The sequence below is a fragment of the Salmo salar genome, chromosome ssa16 (assembly GCF_905237065.1).
Source record: "Salmo salar chromosome ssa16, Ssal_v3.1, whole genome shotgun sequence".
Lineage (NCBI taxonomy): Eukaryota > Metazoa > Chordata > Actinopteri > Salmoniformes > Salmonidae > Salmo > Salmo salar.
Genome location: NC_059457.1, coordinates 31706313 through 31727181, shown reverse-complemented (window position 1 = coordinate 31727181; position 20869 = coordinate 31706313). Strand labels below are relative to the sequence as shown.

The 20869-nt window shown below is 43.2% G+C and overlaps 1 protein-coding gene across 6 annotated transcripts in view; it reads right to left on the bottom strand.

The window, feature by feature from the left end:
* The window catches only part of LOC106573726 (core-binding factor subunit beta), a 39032-nt gene extending 32083 nt beyond the window's left edge, over window positions 1-6949 (bottom strand). For 4 of the 6 annotated variants that reach the window (XM_014149041.2, XM_045697166.1, XM_014149038.2 and 1 more), the window contains exons 1-4: window positions 6673-6949; window positions 6464-6561; window positions 5799-5885; window positions 3976-4092 (exon numbers count right to left, since the gene is read on the bottom strand). In XM_014149041.2, the coding sequence (XP_014004516.1) occupies window positions 3976-4092; window positions 5799-5885; window positions 6464-6541 (282 nt within the window). In that variant the 5' untranslated portion in view covers window positions 6542-6561; window positions 6673-6949. Of the gene's footprint in view, window positions 1-3975; window positions 4093-5798; window positions 5886-6463 lie in introns of all 6 variants that reach the window. The other 2 variants (XM_014149039.2, XM_014149037.2) reach the window with 2 other exon arrangements.
* Between the last annotated feature and the right edge of the window lie 13920 nt (window positions 6950-20869).

The window sequence follows — 20869 nt, the reverse complement described above, 5'->3', positions numbered from 1 at the left end:
AATTGAAAAAAAGGGTCCGATCCTTAAGAGGATCAACCATATCAGCCATGTTTTTTTTAAAGACAGTAAATGAGGCTGAATGAACTGTTCCGCTGCCAGACAAGGCTCCACTGATAGGTGGTAAGGTGTTGGGACTGCTGTTGGGACACCTGCTGTTGGGACAGCTTTATGTAGCCTTCTAACAGTTTGTGGGCACCGTTTGTCACCGTTATTGTGCAATTAATGTATTGTTTAGTGTTGTGTTGTGTTGGCGCTTTGCTGGCATGCATACCCCAATTTTAGTTTTTGTTTACCCCACCAGGATGTACGTGCTAAAATCGCCACTGTATAAGAGTCTGTATTGCCTTCTCTCTCTGTTACAGTAAAAACCGTATTACATGAAATGGGCAGGACTTCAGTCCAGGTACTCACTGTACTCTGTGTAGAGGTTCTTGACAAATATATTCTTCAATCCCATGGTGAGTCATCAGTATCCATGGAGTTCCATTACAACAAAGCACCAATGGAGGATCTTCATCAGAGACCCACTACCTCTCTGAGCTCTTGTCTGAGCTAAGCTAACTTCACTTGGAGCAGATTAATAATTTACTGAGACACAATGAATCATCCCCCTCCCCCTGTCTGCTACTGTAGCAGTGCAAACGCTCTGCACCTCTGCTGCCTGTCACACTAAGAAGACCTGATTTAAGGACTCTACTCCACTGGCCTTCTCTCAATGTTCCTGTGGCAGTTATACAACTTCCTGTTCTGCTCTGTGAATTTTGAACAGTATGCTGCTGTGTATTCATTTATGTCTGATGATTCTCTAAAGGCACTGTTAGCTATCATTTGTCCCTCCAATCTAATGAATTTAAGGTTGGACTTGTATGGCCATGACTCAGAGTCAGAGTCCATGGTCATTAGGGCAGTGTGGATGATTCATGGGACTGACCAGTGACCCAGTACGAGGCAGTCCACTACCGGGAGCCCCTGGCTGGGACAGGGTTAACTGCTCCTCCCCGGTCCCTGCTAGCTACCGCTAAAATTAACCTCCCACACAGCTGGTTCCCATTAGCCTGTAGTGACACTCGGAGCCTGTACTTAAGCTCTACTGCGGGGGCTCCAGTGGAGCAGGGCTCACCGCCCCACTCAGATAATACTACTGTCCCCCGCCAGCGGCCAAGTTTAAACTGGCCCCGTTCCGCTGGCACCGCCTGTGTTTTCAAATGAGGAGGGAGGAGGAGAACGAGGGGGTGTGGGGGAAGGATGGAGGAACGCAATGGTTTATTCACTTGCGCACGAGAAAGAAATGAGAGAGAGACCTAAAAAGCGAGTGAGAGAGCCCAGAAGAGAGAGATCGACACCTAAAGAAAGAGTGAAAGTGAGAAAGAGAGTGAAAGAGAGAGAGAAAAAGAGTCAGAGAGACAAGAAGAGAGAGAGAGAGTGTGTGTGAGAGAGGGAGAGGGTCCCAGAGAAAGGAGACAGACAGAGACAGAGAGTCCCTGGGCTCACACTGAGCTGGGGTTGGTTCTGACTCCATTAATCAAAAACGGCAAGACCCATAAAATCACTCACTTTTCATGGAAAGATTATTATAACTGTTCCCTATTCATCTGTTACTCTGGACTGGCGTTGGGTGGCGGTGAGGAGAGAGCTGTATGCTATATGCTCTTTATGGACCTCACACTTCAACTGGGCATAGGGGGATCATGCCATAGTGAGACATGGCTGATGTATCTATAGGCCACACCTGGACAGTTCCCTCATGAAAACAGCTTGGCCAGGATGCTTTGCCAAATCATACAGTGCAGATTCCACTAGCTAAAGGACTTAGCTTCAATATTTTGCCTCTACAATTTTCTATTTTATTTTACACTTTTTACAATTGATTCAATTCATAGAGCAACAGACGCAGGCCTGTTGACCTGGTATATTTCAGTAAAATTTCACATTTCCTCTTCCGACCCCACGGCACACACTTTCACTTTCACTGCAGACATTCTTTGGGGTTTTCATTCAGTCTATTAACGTCTCCTAGCCAGGCAGTGTGAGATGTGTTTGTGTAAAAGGTTAACAATCATTGTAATTAAGAGCAGAGGTTGCAGCATGCGCAACATCTCTCCCAGCCTGACACCACTGGTCTGCAGGGAGTTAGAGAGAGGGAGAGAGAGAGGGAGAGAGAGAGGGAGAGAGAGAGGGAGGGATGGGGGGGAGCCCAGAGAAAAATCATACGTTCTCCAAATAAGTTCCACCTCAGTTCCTAAAGATAAGTACTCATGTCAACGAGCAGAGCAGTAGCACCTGTCTAGGGATTTACTACCTAAATGAAGAAGCCTGATGACTACACTGCGTTGTGGGTCGAGAAAAAGACCAATCTAACAATTGAGCCCTGTTCTCCAATGTTGCAACATGAGAATACGACGCGTGTTGTATGCTGATAGTTCACTGGATACTGAAATGTTGATGGAGGTACAAAGGATCAGCCATGTGCTGTTGGGGGTAAGTGTGTGTGTGTGTGTGTGCGTGCATGTGTGTGTAAGGTGACAGTGCTGGTATGACTGGGAGCTCCGTGGGGTGTATGTTGGATGCGGAGGGGCAGAGGGACGGAGGGCCCAGGGCTCATTAAAGCTGCATGGCCCTGAGCCTGCTAGAGGTGACAAGGGATAGGATTACTATCAGGCCCTGCCCCGGACACCCAGCGCCTCATCTGTAAAATGCCCGGCATGCCTGACAACTCCACGTCACGCCTTTTTAAATAATTAACGGGCAAAGATTAGTCCGTCAGCCTTGGGCCGAAAGGTCCATCGATTTCCCAAGGATGCATTTTTAATGAGCACATTTCAGCGAGGCACTGTCCGTGAACAGGGGCCTCTGGCACACCATACGCACGGCAACAACTACGAGGTCTCCAGGGGACCAAATGAATACACAAACAAAACAGTAACAAAAAATACATTCCTTCTAAACTCTGCAACATTACTGTGTGAAAACAAAGGTGTCAAGGGGGAATTCAAGTTTTAAGAGTCCATATCTAAACTTTTGGTAAATTATTTTTACCTAAAATGTTATCGCTTTAGGTCATCTTTATACAATGACTAGTAAAATGTTCAGGGCTAAAAGATTGAGCATTTCCATAGTTTTATTGAGCTCTCTCTGGGAAATGGAAGGGATGTAACCAGACAGGGGTGTTTAATGGTTCAGATAATCAATTTATGACCCACTTTATTCGGTTCTTTAGTAACACTGACAGAGTTGGCAGGACCTGGAGACAGTCCCATGGTCTCTCAGGTGTCATGGCTCTATCACCTTAACACGCCTGTAGTAGTATCTGAATCACAGGAGCAGCAAGGCTTTACTATATAATTACTTTAAATATATTGTTCTATACCATTACTATAGGATTGTATTTCTATGGTTGGAACAGTGTCACCATCTTCCATCCCTATGGCTTTGAAAGAAACCACATACTGTAGTCGTGTATTCATTGAGTTGGTAGAATGTGTTGGAATTACAGTGAGAAAAATGGGCAGGTTAAAAAAAGAAACAAAAGTAGGAAGAGTGAAATATTGAATTGAGGAGAAAGGTGGGTTTTTTAGTGGACGGCAGGGCAGTGTGATGTTTAGCGTGCTCCATGTGAAGCAATAACATCTTACAGAAAGCCTAGGGTTTATCCCAAACAGAGAACATATCACTCTGAATCAACAGCCTGGATTCAATCAAACTGTCGTGAGATTCAACCTCAATTTTGAGTGAAAAATGCTAGGAATACCTCAATGCCCATACCAAGCTGTTTACAGATCATTATTGTGTGGTTACATGAGTTTACAGAAATGCCAGGGAAATAAAAAGAGTGTCATGGATGAGTACGTCAGAGACAAATCGTTAAGAGGTTAACCTAAATCACCTCTCAGGAGAGATGAACAGATGAGATTAGAGAGAGGAGAAAAGAGAAGAGAGAATAAGAGAGAAAAGAAAAGAGAGAGATGTCAGGATTACCTTTCCCGTCTCCCGATCAAAGTCCACATACTCTCGTGTGGGCGTCTGCCTCTGCTCCCCGTGCAAGTTGGCTGGGAAGAACTGCAGCGAGAGGTTGGTGCCCGTCGCCACAAAAGCCTTTTAGAGGGAAATCAATACAAACAGGATCAGAACGCTGGGCCCGAGCATAAATTATGCAGCCCGTCATTTATTTTTCACATCAGAGAGACGAGTGCCTGGAGCCAGGGCCAGCGCTCCCAACACTCAGAAAAAAAGGGGAAAAACACAAGAGTCATCATTTTCTCTATTTGAAGTATAGAGTTACGCACATCTGATTCTATTTTACCAACACAATGTTGGAATACTGGGCTATAGTGAACTGACTTTAGGAAAGACAGAGAGACTGAAGGAGAGGGAGATGGAGTGAGTGAGATATAGGAGGAATACAGTAAGAAAGACAGAGAGACTGAAGGAGAGGGAGATGGAGTGAGTGAGAGATAGGAGGAATAGAGTAAGACAGGAAAAGAACATCGATAATAGTTTAAAAGCAGACCCTGCACAGACACTAATGACAAATGGCCTATGATTCATTTTGATTTCATTTATTAAATTAGGCTTTTTACATTACTTGGCTTTCCAAAGATTCCAGGCTCCCTGTGCTTGGTTGATGTCATGGAATTTACCGGCACATAGACAAAGATTTAAAACAACTGAGCTTCAAATATGGACACAATGTTTTCTATTGTTTTCATAGCATTACTTCAAACATAACATAGGAATAAAACAACACAGGCAGAATGCACACAACATATACTAACAAAATACAGTGTCATTACCATGTAATTACTAAGGCTATAGGAACATAGCACATGTTCATAATAAAAGTAATACAAGTATTGTGTATTCCTATTCTGCCTTATTGAATTAACAAAGTTCTTTGCATTTATTTAATTTACAAAAATTTGAGATATGGTGATGATAATATCTAATGTCTTTCTCGGTCAGAATAATTGCATTTTCAAATAGACACACTAGGGTGAATGGTAGGGTTAGGACAGACAGTGACAGTAACATATCAAACAATTGCCATAATGCTTAAAAATACTTAAATCACAGAAAATAACTAATTACAAGTTGGCCTAGTCACAATGTTATTATTGTGAATATCTTTTCGAATCTGTTTGTCTGAAAATTGAATTGAATTTGGATACACTACCTTGTCACTTTATTATTTCATGCCATAAAGAAAATCCTTGATTTGAATAACTTTACCAAAAATATGAAAAAATCAGACTCAACTAGAGTGTAATTTTAGGCTACTCTAAGAATAAAAGTGTTAGGCCTACATAAAATGAATACTACATATTACTTTATTACAGCACATATAGTAGACAACGTGAAAATATTACGACTGAAAAAAGGAGTGAGAAGAGGGACCGTTTTAAGTAGCCTTGGGCAGGCCCGCCAGCCCAGCTCTGTCCTGACTTCCCCCATTGTCAAATGGCCATGTCGGGTTTCTCTCCTCAAAAGGCTATTGAGACAGAGGCAGACCTTAATAGCCTTGTCTGTAGGACACCTGATACACAGGCTTATGGCATTTCTGGACAGTGAACTAATCATATTATAGTATAATATAATTTTAAGTGGAATTCATGTTAAGAGGATGTTTTTGTGTTGTTTGTCAGAGAATAAAGGAGGAAGTAATGTTTGGCTGATGTAAAATGTCTAGTTCCGGGTGTCTGTTTACGCAAAATATTGACATAAACTCAAGGTTAGTGTAATGATGTCTGATTATAGTGTTATTATCTCAAGAGTTGTATGCTGAACAGAAATGGTTTACTCACTATTTCTGAACGACCGTCCCTACAAGCGGTGTGAAACCTGGCTTGCCTCTCCTCATGCGGTCTGTCTCGGAACCCTGTGTATTTTATCTGAAAATATGAAGGATCAAATGCATCAATAAAGTTAATCTCAGAGAAAAAAAACACATGGCCTAATTAAAAATAATAAACTTTACTGTGAATGTCATTGATCATGGTTCACTTTCAAGATTTTGAATTTGAGACACCTTTCTTTTTATTAAGTCTTTAAATCCCGAGGCATCAAAGAAAATTCATTTAAATTCATCTCCATTTAGTCATTTGAAATAATAAATTATGGGAAATGATTGTAAACTACATTAGCCATGAGACAGTCAACGTGAATGTCAGAGCATCGGGCTGTGGTGATACGCGACTCAGATGAGTTGACAGACTTACAACAAACCAAAACCATGCACAATTTCAAAACATCCCTGTCTCCTTCCTCTTTTTTGAAAAGTGTATTTAGACGTTAAAATATGAAAAAACGTATCACATAAAATCAACAGTGCTTTCATATTGATATTTGGAAAACATCCCTATCTTTCAGTAAAAGCCGATAGTTGGGTCTCTCAGCGCAACGTGCATTTCCACGTTATGAGCTACTTTGTTTCGCCACAAGATAAAATGTATCCAATGAATAGACTTGCCTCGCACTCCCGACTGAGTTTCCTGAAGAACTCTTCGTTTTCAAACTTGCTCCTTTGATCCGGGACCACCCGAGGCATCTTGAAGCTTTGCTGATAAACTTTTGTTAATATTAATTGTTTGTGAGAAAGAAAAACCTTTGCAATCCTGCTTTTATTCTCTTCCGTCTTTTTTGATGGGGTGTGTAGCAATGTGCTAATGTAATATTTACCTTATTGTAAGCAGGGTGGTGATCTCTCCCTGCTCTGAAGTCGGAACTACTGAGCGGTCAGTCTCTGCCACTGCAATGGATTAGGCTCAATTTCGCAATTGGCTATAATTCCCTCTCACCCTGAAGCGTATGATCCCTGTCCACTGACAACAAACGCCCGCTCTCTCGACTTTATCAGTCGCGCTGCATGGTTCTGAGTTACTTCCTGGCTCCTCGGAGTCCGACTTATGACTGTACACCCAAAATACTCCCCCCATTCACAATTCTCCTCACTACTGATCCCTAGTGCGCAAGCGTGTAACTCACCAACACTTCAGAGAGCAAGCGCTTTCATGCTATGTATGCGTCCATGTCTCATGTTCCTTAGCCCAGAGACAGACAAAACAAATGACATCTCTCTTCGTAAATTGTTTGGACCATAAGCCTACATCGTGAATAACTTTTTCCATAGGCATAAGCCTTTTGGAAAAAGACAAATCTTCTGAAACTGCAATTATACAAGGCTCCTTTTTTGATGGGAGGCACATGAAAAGGCATATATGAGTGTAGAAAATGAGGCACATGAAAAGACATATATGAGTGTAGAAAATGAGAATTCCTGGTAATTTGCTGCATGTAAAGCTTATGTTTTGGAAACTCAGTCCTCTCCTTATATCAACCAAGGCCAAACTCAGTCCTCTCCTTATATCAACCAAGGCCAAACTCAGTCCTCTCCTTATATCAACCAAGGCCAAACTCAGTCCTCTCCTTATATCAACCAAGGCCAAACTCAGTCCTCTCCTTATATCAACCAAGGCCAAACTCAGTCCTCTCCTTATATCAACCAAGGCCAAACTCAGTCCTCTCCTTATATCAACCAAGGCCAAACTCAGTCCTCTCCTTATATCAACCAAGGCCAAGGGCAGAACCCTCTTGTTGATAACCGGGACTGTTGAGACACTGTGATCTATAACCCCCCTGCACACACACACACACACACACACACACACACACACACACACACACACACACACACACACACACACACACACACACACACACACACACACACACACATAACTTTATGATCCTAAATATCATCTTTGTTTTTACTGTCCTCTTAATGATGATGATTATGATTTGTATGATCTCGTAGAACATATTGGCAAACTCAAGCCCTCCCTTAGGAATGATTGCAAGATTATGCAATGGCTACAAGGCATATAATAACTTGCCGGTGAAATTAAATGTAGCAAAACGTCATTCCAGTTACTAAACAGCACCAATCATGATTCTTTTACTGTAAACAAAACAATTAACTCAGAGGAGTTTATTACTATACTTAACCACATATACTAATTCATTACATTTCTGTAGATTATTCTGATGAAAAGAAACTCATAGAAAATAGATGACTAATGTTGTGAAATGTTTGGAGTATGTGTTTTTAACTAGTCTCCCTGAGGACAGAGGGAGGGGACAGGGACTGGGAGAAAAACACTGAGGGAAAGCAAGAGCAACACAATGAAGAGAGACCATGTACAGACGTCCTCGTCCTGTTCAAAGGATTTAAGTTATTACTTCACTCAATAAAGTTTTCCACTGCTTTCAATGTTGTACAACACTAATCCTCTAACGCCTCGGACACACTTGCGGTTACAATGTTTTGAAAAACAATGTTTGCTCCAAGTGTGATGATGAACTTGACCACTGACAAACAGTTTAGATGTTGTCCAGTGTGTTTGGTGTGACTTCTGCTGTGGTGTACAAATCTATAATAAGCACTAAGTCCTTGAGGAGGATATGGGTTCAAAATAGACATATCAGTGGCGAAGGGCGAATGGCCCATTCCATAATTCCAACTTTAAAATCAACATAAATTATAAAACATTGAAGAAATATGAAGAAACATTCCATCACTTGGGTTTGTGATGTTTGTATACTTAGCACTTATGTAAAAGAAAACTGTTAACCAAGGGGGAAGCAGTTATGTGGCAGACAACTAGACTGACTATAATAGGGCAATTTGAACCAATCACATACAGTATGTGTTTTCTGGGCATTGCTGCTTTTAATTGCAGATTCATTTATTTGATGCACATTGGATTGAGATTCTGAGTGAGTAAATGTGTTAAAAGGAAAGGCTTCAGGCCAAATGGGGCGTGTGAGTGCTTTAATAGCGCCACAAAACGCTCATTAAGTAATTAAATATTCTGGGGTCACCACCGTTCTGACAGACGGCTTCCCAGTCAGGAGCTGAGTGTCTGCTCCAATCCTCCTCAACACGCCGGACACAGAGGCAGAGCTCTGGTGGAGAGGGAGAGACAGACCAGACACCGGTTCTGCTAGATCCTACTGCAGTTGAAATGTTCTGACATGTATTAAAATGATTCACTATCATCATATTTTATTGCTATTCAAGGCAATATTTACAGCCTGTTTTCTTGTTTTGCAAAAACTATAGTTCAGGTTTGGTATTAAATATTAAAAAGCGTCAAGTGAAGCAAGCGGCTGTGCTGCACAGACAGAGCTGAGCTGTCTAAACACATTCCCCTTTACTGAACTAAAGAGCAGTATTGTATCTGTGTGGCTGTTAAATAATGATCATGTGAAATCTAGATATGAAATGAGGTGCTTTGAAGTATCTTGACTGCTAACACTCCAACTTGAATCTAAACTCAAAGGATCTAAACTCAGCTGTACATGTCTGAACACATTTTCTGCAGTCACCGCAAGGTAGACAGCAGAGAATAACTAAAGGGGAAATGCTGTAAATAAAAACAGAAAGGTAAAAAGGGCAAAAAAGAGAAAAAGATAGTGGATATTTGTCATTCACTTCGTAGTATGAAAACAAAGCCTGAAAACCTAGAACCCCAATAGATAGGCTTAAAATGAATGTCTATCTGATAATTCTATTGGAACCATTCCACTATTTATATTTCACTTGGCCCTGACTGCTGCAGTCAGAAAGGCAGATTGAGTTGCTGTGAATAGTAGTATTGGCCCAGTTTTTAGGTCATATTCTACTTGATGAAATTGTTGTTGTCATGTCTGATTGTTGATGCAGGACAATATGGTAGATAGAGGGTGGGAAATGAAGATAACATCTGAATATTGTGGCTGGCATGGGCATCACAAGTTATTAACCCGAGCATATCGAGCTACATAAGAGGCTGAGAATCACGCGGTGTCAGTGCTGGGGATAATTAATGATGTTACCGAATCTCCTCGGCTTCCCTGCCTCTCACGCACAGCACAGAATAGTCGCGCCTGCAGCTGGAGCGGTGCCATGTGAAACTGAAGGGGTGTCTCGAGGTCAGACGGCTAGACTGGACGGGTTTGGAGTTGCCCGCAGCGGCAGTCGGTTAGTCTGACGATCTCCTCGCGAGAACTAAAAATAACACCACACACTGATACAACATGTAGGTTGGACTACATGACGTTGAGCGGGAAATCGTTCATGCTAGGACAGGACATAGACTTTTAGAATATGTTGATAGATGTAGGCTATAATGGCTGTAAAAGAATGTTGGGAAGTTATTTGATTGTCCAACCTAAATACACTATTTGCATGCCCCATGATATCACGATCAATTACATATCAAAATATTGACTTAGATGTTGTTGTGCAATTATTTTTTAATAGGGTGGATATGCTTATTTTACAATATTTGGGAACCTATTAAATAACAGGAATCATTAGTGATGCATACCCTATTTACAAAACGTCAACTTTATTATTTGTTTTGTACACTTCTGAATTTCCATTAGAATTGAAGATAAATATATTTTCATTGTAAGGAATTGTAGTAGCATTTCTGTCCACGAGAGGGAACACAACCATGCCATCAGTTATTTCCACTGTGCAACTATAGACCAGTGGCCTGTGCTGCAAGAGAGAACTTCCCACCAACATCTCGAGAGGAAAGTATGTCATTTTGGCTCATTAGCATAGCTCCAGGAAGTCGTTTGGTGTGGGTTTGTCTATTCTGATGTTTTTATTCAGATTTTTCAGAGGGTGCTGCACCCCTACTTCCCACAGCTATGCTCATCAGGTATATTGTAAGCTCAGCTCGACTGTTTATGTAAACTAATGTCTATTCAAAGCAGGATTCAATGAGGATTTCTCCCAGGAGATACAGCACAGATTGAGGGAGGGCAGGGAAGATAGAGAGAGAGACAGCACAAACATTAATCTTGTTCACTGAATTTACCTTAAGGGGTGGCAGGTAGCCTAGTGGTTAGAGTGTTGGGCCAGTAACCAAAAGATTGCTGGATCGAATCCCTGAGCTGACAAGGTAAAAATCTGCCGTTCTACCCCTGAACAAGGCAGTTAACCCACTGTTCCTAAGCTGTCATTGTAAATAAGAATTTGTTCTTAACTGACTTGCCTAGTTAAATAAAATTACAATTAAAAAAATTCTGGACACAGTCAAATATGCAGCAAGCAGTACAAACCAAGGACAGTCATTGTGTTACTGAGCTTGGGATGAAGCACACATTCAGGTAGTTTCCCTAGCAACCACAGGTTGAGGGCCCTGACCCTTGAGAGATAAACATAGTCAGAACTTTCTCATCATTCAATAACGATGACACCACCCTCCCCCAAATGAAATACACTACATGGCCAAAAGTATGTGGACACACCTTCAAATTAGTGGATTTGGCTATTTCAGCCACACTTGTTGCTTGTATAAAATTGAGCACACAGCCATGCAATCTCCATAGACAAACACTGGCAGTAGAATTGCCTTACTGAAGAGCTCAGTGACTTTCAACGTGGCACTGTCATAGGATGCCACCTTTCCAACAAGTCAGTTCGTGAAATTTCTGTCCTGCTAGAGCTGGCCCGGGCCAACTGCAAGTGCTGTTATTGTGAAGTGGAAACGTCTAGGAGCAACAACGGCTCAGCCACAAAGTGGTAGGCCACATAACCTCACAGATCGCATACAAATCGTCTGTCCTGGGTGGCAACACTCACTACCGAGTTCCAAACTGCATCTGGAAGCAACGTTAGCACAATGCATTTTTCTCGGAGCATCATGAAATGGTTTTCCATAGCCGAGCAGCCGCACACAAGCATAAGATCACCATGCGAAATGCCAAGCGTCGGCTGGAGTGGTGTAAAGCTCGCCGCCATTGGACTCTGGAGCAGTGGAAACGCATTCTCTGGAGTGATGAATCACCCTTCAATCTGGTAGTCCGACGGACTAATATGGGTTTGGCGGATGCCAGTAGAACACTACCTGCCCCAATGCATAGTGCCAACTGTTAAGTTTGGTAGAGGAGGAATAATGGTCTGGGGCTGTTTTTCATGGTTCAGGCTAGACCCCTTAGTTCCAGTGAAGGGAAATCTTAACTCTACAGAATACAATTACATTGTAGATGATTCTGTGCTTCCAACTTTGTGGCAACAGTTAGGGGAAGGCCCTTTCCTGTTTCAGCATGACAATGCCCCCGTGCACATAGCAAGGTCCATACAGAAGTTTTTTGTTGAGATCGGTGTGGAAGAACTTTACTGGCCTGCACAGAGCCCTGACCTCAACCCCATCAAACATCTTTGGGATGAATTGGAACGTCGACTGCGAGCCAGGCCTAATCGCCCAACATCAGTGCCCGACCTAACTAATGACCTTGTGGCTGAATGGAAGCAAGTCCCATCAGCAATGTTCCAACATCTAGTGGAAAGCCTTCCCAGAAGAGTGGAGGCTTTATAGCAGCAAAGGGGGGACCAACTCCATATTAATGCCCATGCTTTTGGAATGAGATGTTCGATGAGCAGGTGTCCACATACTTTTGGTCATGTAGTGTATGACACAAACAGGGGACTTGCTAGAAATATGTAAACATGTGAGCAGATGAAGTCTTACAGGCAGTAGTCTGGCTTTCTGTCTAAGAAGACTCCCAGGACATGCCATTCTCAGAGGAAACACTACTGTCCATGTCCATGAGTGGGCAGTAATCTATTTATTTGTGTGAGTGTTAGGCATTGTTTAAATGTCGTAGCCTACTGTTCAGATTGTTGAGGCAAAAGCCCTATGTGGCTTGTAGAAATAGGCCTACAGCTCAGATTAATTCACACTGTACAGACAAATAAATGGGCCGGGAGAATATACAATGATTGGTATAGTAGCAATTTTCATGGAACATCTCATTTTGTAAACGAAAAGGATGAGAATTCTGCAGCAGGCGGTTTCCTAGCAACAGGCAGACAGCTCTGCTGTGCTATAAATATCCTGTTGGTTAGTGTGTGATGTAAGGCTGGCGGGTGGGGGGACGGACGGATAGGAATGAGGGAATGAGGTACATGAGTTTTAGGGCATTCCGATACTCTGAATTCACTCGCCCCACACTGACTGTTCCCTTTAGACACAGCATGCTGGGATCATCAGCTAGATTCAGCCGTCGGACGATTTTTTCTTGAGCTGATTGTCAGGGGGCTGGAAGATAGTTACAAATAATTGGTAGACTGCTAATTGATTGCAAGAAGCCCAAACAGATATAATATTTGACTAAAACATAATCATTTCAGACCTTGCTTACATGTGTATACAATCACGTGTCTCTATTTTGCATGGGAATACTTGGGAACAGATTCCCAAAACTAAAATGACATGGAGGTGATGTCCTGTTGTTTTTACAGTCTTTTATGAGCATGAAAATGAAGAAAAAAAATGGAAAAAAAGCTTTTATTTTTATGCTCAGAAAACTTTGGGACCCAATAAATCCATCTGTGGCTGCCAGGGAACTCTGGCCTACTGTATGAGCCTCAAGAACCAGAGAGAACAGCTCTTTCTCAAATAGCAGGCGACGCAACCTGAACTTAGGGATAGATGTAACATAGTAAATGAAAATCCAGGACACTCAAATTAGTATGATATTTCTATGTTTGGTATGGTAGCCTATGTGTTATTTTGTAGCTTTACATCATCCATTTCGTATGATATGTTACGAATTACAATTTGTATGACATGTTATGAATTGCAATTTGTACAATATGTTAGGAATTTGCAATTGTATGATATGTTACGAATTACTATATTATGTCTCGTCTATGGGACCAACCTGTGTGATAATACTGCATCTACTTTTCACCTCCCACCCTGAGCTCAAAGATGTGTCAGCCTTTCCAACCACAAACTTGTCTTGATAGATGAGCGCATAGTGTTTGTGTGCGTGTCTTTGTGTTATGTCTCTATGACTACGTGAGTGTAGGTTAAATGCAGTGCTCCACGTTTTAAAAGTGTATGTCACTGTGTTTTTCTTATAATGCCATGCTTTAACTTTATAACAAAATGCTAACGCTCATTGACATAGTCTGGTAATAAGCTAGGCAAACAGCCATTTTACTGGTTGAAGTGTTTTTTTAAGAATAATGCAATTGATTTGCAATGATGACACAGACATTATATTAAGCATGACAGTCATATGAGCCTTACAATCTAATTATAATCCAAAAGAAGTGTGAAATGGAGGCTTTGTCATGTCCTGACCAGTAAAAGAGGTTGTTTGTTATTGTAGTTTGGTCAGGGCGTGGCAGGGGGTGTTTGTTTAGAGTGTTTCGGGGTTTGTTGGGCTATGTTGTTATTTAAGAGGGGTGTTTGTTTAGAGTGTTTCGGGGTTTGTTGGGCTATGTTCTTATTTAAGAGGGGTGTTTGTTTAGAGTGTTTCGGGGTTTGTTGGGCTATGTTAGTTCTAGTATGTCTATTTCTATGTGGTGTTTATTGGGTTGACCTTCAATTGGAAGCAGCTGCTCCTCGTTGCTTCTAATTGAAGGCCCTATTTAAGAGGGGTGTTTTTTTCTATGGGATTTGTGGGTAGTTGTTCCTTGTTTAGCTGTGTGCCTGACTTGACTGTTTTTCGTCGTTCTTTTTTGTTTCGTTTCTTCAAAAAAAGAGAAAATGAGCATACACATTCCCGCTGCATTTTGGTCCAATTCATACGACGTCCGTGACAGAACTACCCACAACCAATGGACCAAGCAGCGGAGGAAGGAGCAGCAACAGAGCTTTAAGGAGTTTTGGACTTGGGAGCAGATACTAGCGGGAGAAGGACCATGGAGGAAGGCTGGAGGGGACAGAGAACGCTATGCTGGGACACGGCTAGCAAGGAAGCCTGAGAGGCACCCCCAATAAAAAAATTTGGGGGGCACCCAGGTAGTTTGGCTGGACCAAGGGTGAGCCCTAAGCCAACTCCCCATGCTTATTATGGGGAGCGTGTGGAGTGGAGAGCGCCGGTGTATGCGGAAGTGCGCACGATCTCGCCCATGCGCACGCACAGTCCGGTGCGAGCGATCCCAGCCCCTCTCAAGAGCCGTGCTAGAGTGGGCATCCAGCCTGGTAGGAGGATGCCTGCGCAGCACATCTGGCCACCAGTGCGTCTCCTAGGCCCAGGCTACCCTACGCCTGCTCTACGCACGGCAGCCATCAGGCCTCTGCACAGCCCAGTTCGCCCTGTGCAGCACTCCGCTCGTGCAGGGCTACTATTACCATCCAGCCAGGACGGGTTGTGCAGGAGGTGCGCTCCAGACCTCCAGTGCCTACTCATGGCCCGGTGTATCCAGTTCCTGCTCCTCACACTAGCCCTGAGGTGCGTGTCTCTAGTCTGGCGCCTCCAAAGCCAGAACCACACACCAGGCCTCCAGTGCATCAGCCCAGTCTAGTACGTCCTGTTCCCGCTCCTCGCACTAGCCTTGGGGTGCATGTCTCCAGTCTGGTACCACCAGTACCAGCCCCACGCACCAGGCCTCCAGTGCGTCAGCCCAGTCCAGCTCGTCCTGCTCCTGCTCCTCGCACTAGCCCTGTGGTGCGTGTCCCTAGTCTGGCGCCTCCTAAGCAAGCCCCACGCATCAGGCCTTCAGTGCGCAGTCCTCGCCCAGAGCGTCCGGCGACAGTGCCCCGTCCAGAGCGTCCGGCGACAGTGCCCCGTCCAGAGCGTCCGGCGACAGTGACGGCCCACAGTCCGGAGCCGACAGAGACGGCCCACAGTCCGGAGCCGACAGAGACGGCCCACAGTCCGGAACCGGCGCAGCCAGAGTCGCCCTCCAGTCCGGAACCGGCGCAGCCAGAGTCGCCCTCCAGTCCGGAGCTCCCAGAGTCGCCCTCCAGTCCGGAGCTCCCAGAGTCGCCCTCCAGTCCGGAGCTCCCAGAGTCGCCCTCCAGTCCGGAGCTCCCAGAGTCGCCCTCCAGTCCGGAGCTCCCAGAGTCGCCCTCCAGTCCGGAGCTCCCAGAGTCGCCCTCCAGTCCGGAGCTCCCAGAGTCGCCCTCCAGTCCGAGATCTCCAGCGACGCGTCATAGCCCAGAGACTTCGGGATGGGTAAAATATAATAAGCATTTAGCGGGGGTGGACAGGTTAGGTTGGGGAGTAAGGCCAGAGCCTGAGCCACCGTAGTAGGAGGTTGGGGAGGGGGGGGGTGTAGCACAAGAACCGTCGGTGACGGTGGCCACCCTCCCTTCCCTCCCTTTAGTTAGGATTATTTTTTGTTTTGGAGTTTATTTTTAAAAAATGTTTTATGTTTATTTTTGTGTGAGGTGCTTCCGGGGTCTGCACCTTTGGGGGGGGGGGGGGTACTACTGTCACGTCCTGACCAGTAAAAGAGGTTGTTTGTTATTGTAGTTTGTTCAGGGCGTGGCAGGGGGTGTTTGTTTAGAGTGTTTCGGGGTTTGTTGGGCTATGTTCTTGTTAGAAATAAACTATGTTAGTTCTAGTATGTCTATTTCTATATGGTGTTTATTGGGTTGACCTTCAATTGGAAGCAGCTGCTCCTCGTTGCTTCTAATTGAAGGTCCTATTTAAGAGAGGTGTTTCTTTCTATGGGATTTGTGGGTAGTTGTTCCTTGTTTAGCTGTGTGCCTGACAGGACTGTTTTTCGTCGTTCTTTTTGTTTGTGTGTTTTTTGTTTTGTTTCTTCAAATAAAGAGAAAATGAGCATACACATTCCCGCTGCATTCTGGTCCAATTCATACGACATCCGTGACAGGCTTTTTGTGATGTCAGTCTATGAGAACTCCCCCTTGTGAATAAGATCTAGGACATACATACACTGCATGGCCAAAAGTATGTGGACACTCCATCAAATGAGTGGATTCGGCTATTTCAGTCACACCCATTGCTGATATGTGTATAAAATCAAACACATAGCCATGCAATCTCCATAGACAAACATTGACAGAAGAATGGCCCGTACTGAAGAGCTCAGTGACTTTCAATGTGGCACCGTCATAGGATGACACCTTTCCAACAAGTCAGTTCATTAAACTTCTGCCCTGCTAGAGCTGCCCCCGTCAACTATAAGTGCTGTTATGAAATGGAATTGTCTAGGAGCAACAACGGCTCAACTGCGAAGTGTAGGCCACACAATCTCACAGAATGGGACCGCCGAGTGCTGAAGCGGGTAGTGCGTAAAAATCATCTGTCCTTGGTTGCAACACACTACCGCCTTTGGAAGCAACATCAGCACAAGAAGTGTTCGTCAAGAGCTTCATGAAATGGGTTTCCATGGATGAGCAGCCGCACACAAGCCTAACATAACTATTCGCAATGCCAACCGTGTAAAGCTCGCCACTATTGGACTCTTGAGCAGTGGAAACGTTCTCTGGAGTGATAATTCACACTTCACCATCTGGAAGTCCGATGGACTAATCTGGGTTTGGTGGATGCCAAGAGAACGCTACCTGCCCCGATGCATAGTGCCAACTGTAAAGTTTGGTGTAGGAGGAATAATGGTCTGGGGCTGTTTTTAATGGTTCGGGCTAAGCCCCTTCGTTCCAATGAAGCGAAATCTTAACGCTACAGCATACGATGATATTCTAGACTATTCTGTATTTTCAACTTTTTGGCAACAGTTTGGGGAAGGCCCATTCCTGTTTCTGCATGACAATGCCTCCGTGCACAAAGCAAGGTCCATACAGAAATGGTTTGTCAAGATCGTTGTGGAAGAACTTGACTGGCCTGCACAGAGCCCTGACCTCAACCCCATTGAACACCTTTGGGATGAATTGGAACGCCGACTGCGAACGCAGAGGTCAGTGCCCGACTTCACTAATGCTCTTGTGGCTGAATGGAAGCAAGTCCCAGCAGCAATGTTCCAACATCTAGTGGAAAGCCTTCCCAGAAGAGTGGAGGTTGTTATAGCAGCAAAGGGGGACCAACTCCATATTAATGCCCATGATTTTGGATTGAGATGTTCGACGAGCAGGTGTCCACATACTTTTGGCCATGTAGTATAGCTACAGTACTTCATCACCGAGTTAAGCACGCGTACATGGAATGTAATTCCCTTTTTATTCACTTTTCTCTCTATGTGTTTTCTGATCTTGGACATAAGCATGAGAAAAGCATGCTATTCACCCACACACTATTCCTTTGGGGTGGAGTATCTACAGATATGCTGTATTCTGACCTTCACTTAATTCCCTAATAATTCCACTACCTTTACGCGCAAGGAAACCTGGAATAATTTCTAATGAACCAACTGGTTCCAAGTGGAAAATGCATCTACTTAATTTTTTTCACCATTCTCCATGCACTGTAATTTACAAATTGATAAGAGTTATTGATAAGAGCTAGGTAAATGAGTAATTCGTTTGGATAAGGGAATTGTATATATAAATGACACTCATTTTCGAATAATTTAACCTTATGGAGACAAAAAGTCATACGGCAGCAAACTGAAGCATATCAACATAGCAACTTTCCCACAGTAAAGTTTATGAAATTCAGTGCCATTATGCATCATTTAAATTGTACGGCATTTTAACTTGCAGGGATGGACACTCTCAAATGTCTTAACTATAGACTACCCTGATTTTCTCTGTCTCCTGTTTCTATCATGTGAAATATTAGCTACTATCAGTATTGATCGTTAGTAGGCCCAATAATCACACATATTCAACTGCCAATCATTCCATTTAATTCCATTGTTTCAGTACCATCATTTTCTTCCTCTATTAAAGCTGTCACGGCCGTGTGGTTATTGCTGAGGATCATTAGTAACAGTTGATAATATAAAAAAAGTCATGTAGGCTAATTAAATCGTTATGGAGCGGAGCACAGACAAAGCCATAAAAGTTTGAACTCGACACATGACACAATACTTGGCTGCGTCATCACACAGCTCCAGGCAATAGACAAGTGTATAGCCTACTATTGTACACTATTCTCCCTATTATAATTATATGTAAACACTAATCATCCAACATTACCATGGGTTGAAGAATCAATCAAACCATTGTTTTCTTTCTTTCCTTCTGAAAGGCTCTCCAAAGCTGTTTTTTTATGATTCATAAATACTTTCCTAAACCTACAGTAAATAATCTACAAGATCAAAGTAGTTTTAAATCTACCAATTGGTGCTGAAACAATTTAGATTGCTTTCTTTAATTGATTCCTTATATTCTGAACCCGTTCTCTCTGTTGGCCAGCAATTTGGAGGGTTTTCAGCAGTTGAATGAAATGTATTCAGAGCACACAAGGTAGCTACACCTGCAGAGCATGTTTCGCAACTGAATAAGGTAAGTCTGAATACCAAATACTGAGAAGTGCGTAGGGAAGGCATGCATAGGAAAGGTGTAAATTCCTAAGTCGAAATCGGCTCCCAAGAGGTAAGGCAACAAACCAACATTAGGCTACCTTTTTGACCAGAAAGTGGTGCAGTTGATCCATTACACAGAGCTCAGACCTTAGCACCCATATACAGTAAGCTACCCACCCCTCTGCTAGTGCCATCTTTGAAACAAGGCAACAGCAAAGATGTTGTCCTCCACAAATTATGCAGCAACCCCTTGGGCCAATCAGTGTAATTTTGTAAATGACGGATCTCTATGGCAAGACACATCATTCACCCAAGTTTTGTGAAAATCAGGCCAGTGCTGTCTGAGATATTGTGTAGGTTAGCTAGACTCATATCTCTGAGCATGTGTGCCAAATGTCATCACTGAGTCAAACAGATCAATAGATATAAACATGTGCCCGTTAAAGTGCTACTATGTAGTCGATATGAATGTTCCTGCATATGTTGAGTCTTGACAGTGTTTGCAACATGTGTACCAAATTCTTCTACAATACAAATATCCTTGACTGATTTCTATGCATGTATTTGCCACACCACACCCACAGTAATGTTTATTGATCAATAGCAGCCATGTTGTTTTAGGTACTAGTCTGGAAAGTATTTACTTGAGAGACCTTTGTCCATAGATGCCACAAATCAAGTTTCATGCAGATCCATCATTCGGTGCCAGAGGAGTAGCATTTTATGTGTTTCATAAAATTCTAAATGGTGGAAAATCTTTAATGGCGGACCTTGTGGGTCACGAGGCAAATGTGTTCCTTGTGATGAGCGGGACCTGTGTACCGAATTTCATGACTTTAAGTCAAACGGGGTTAAGGGCGTGACTTTTCAAAGTTTGCATTTTCAATCGCTTATTATAGTGCCACCATCTGGCCAATCCGTGTAATTTCATAAATGCCGGATCTCTATTGCAAGACGCATCATTCACCCAAGTTTCGTTAAAATCAGGCCAGTGCTTTCTGAGATATCGCGTGTGACGAATGTACGAATATATAGAGACGGATCCGAAGTCTCTTCCCCAATTTAATCGTGTGGAACAATAAACACCTCTTTCTCTATCTCTCTCTCTCCAACAGGGATAAAACAGTCTCTCACGCTAAGCAAAGGGTTTCTCAAACTCAGTCCTCGGGACCCCAAGGGGTGCACGTTTTGATTTTTACCTTAGAGCTACACAGCTGATTAAAATAATCAACTAATCATCAAGCTTTTGCAATTTGAATCAACTGTGTAGCATTGGAGCAAAAACCAAAACGTGCACCCCTTGACACTCTAAACCCATTGGAAGATGGCCAGAGATACAGTGCCTTCAGAAAGTATTCATACCCCTTGACTTATTCCACATTTTGTTGTGTTACAGCCTGAATTCAAAATGGATTCAATATTTTTTCTCACCCATCACACAATTAAGCAATAAGGCACGCGAGGCAGTGCTGTATCGTGAATACATTCACAGGTAAATTGAGTTGTTCGGCCCGACGCGATAGCCTTTCTACTGGCAATGTTTGTCTATGGAGACTGCATGGCTGTGTGCTCAATTTTAGACACCTGTTAGCAACTGGTGTGGCTGAAATAGCCGAAACCACTAATTTGAAGGGGTGTCCACATACTTTGTATATATAGTGTATTTTGATAAGTCCTACAATTTAA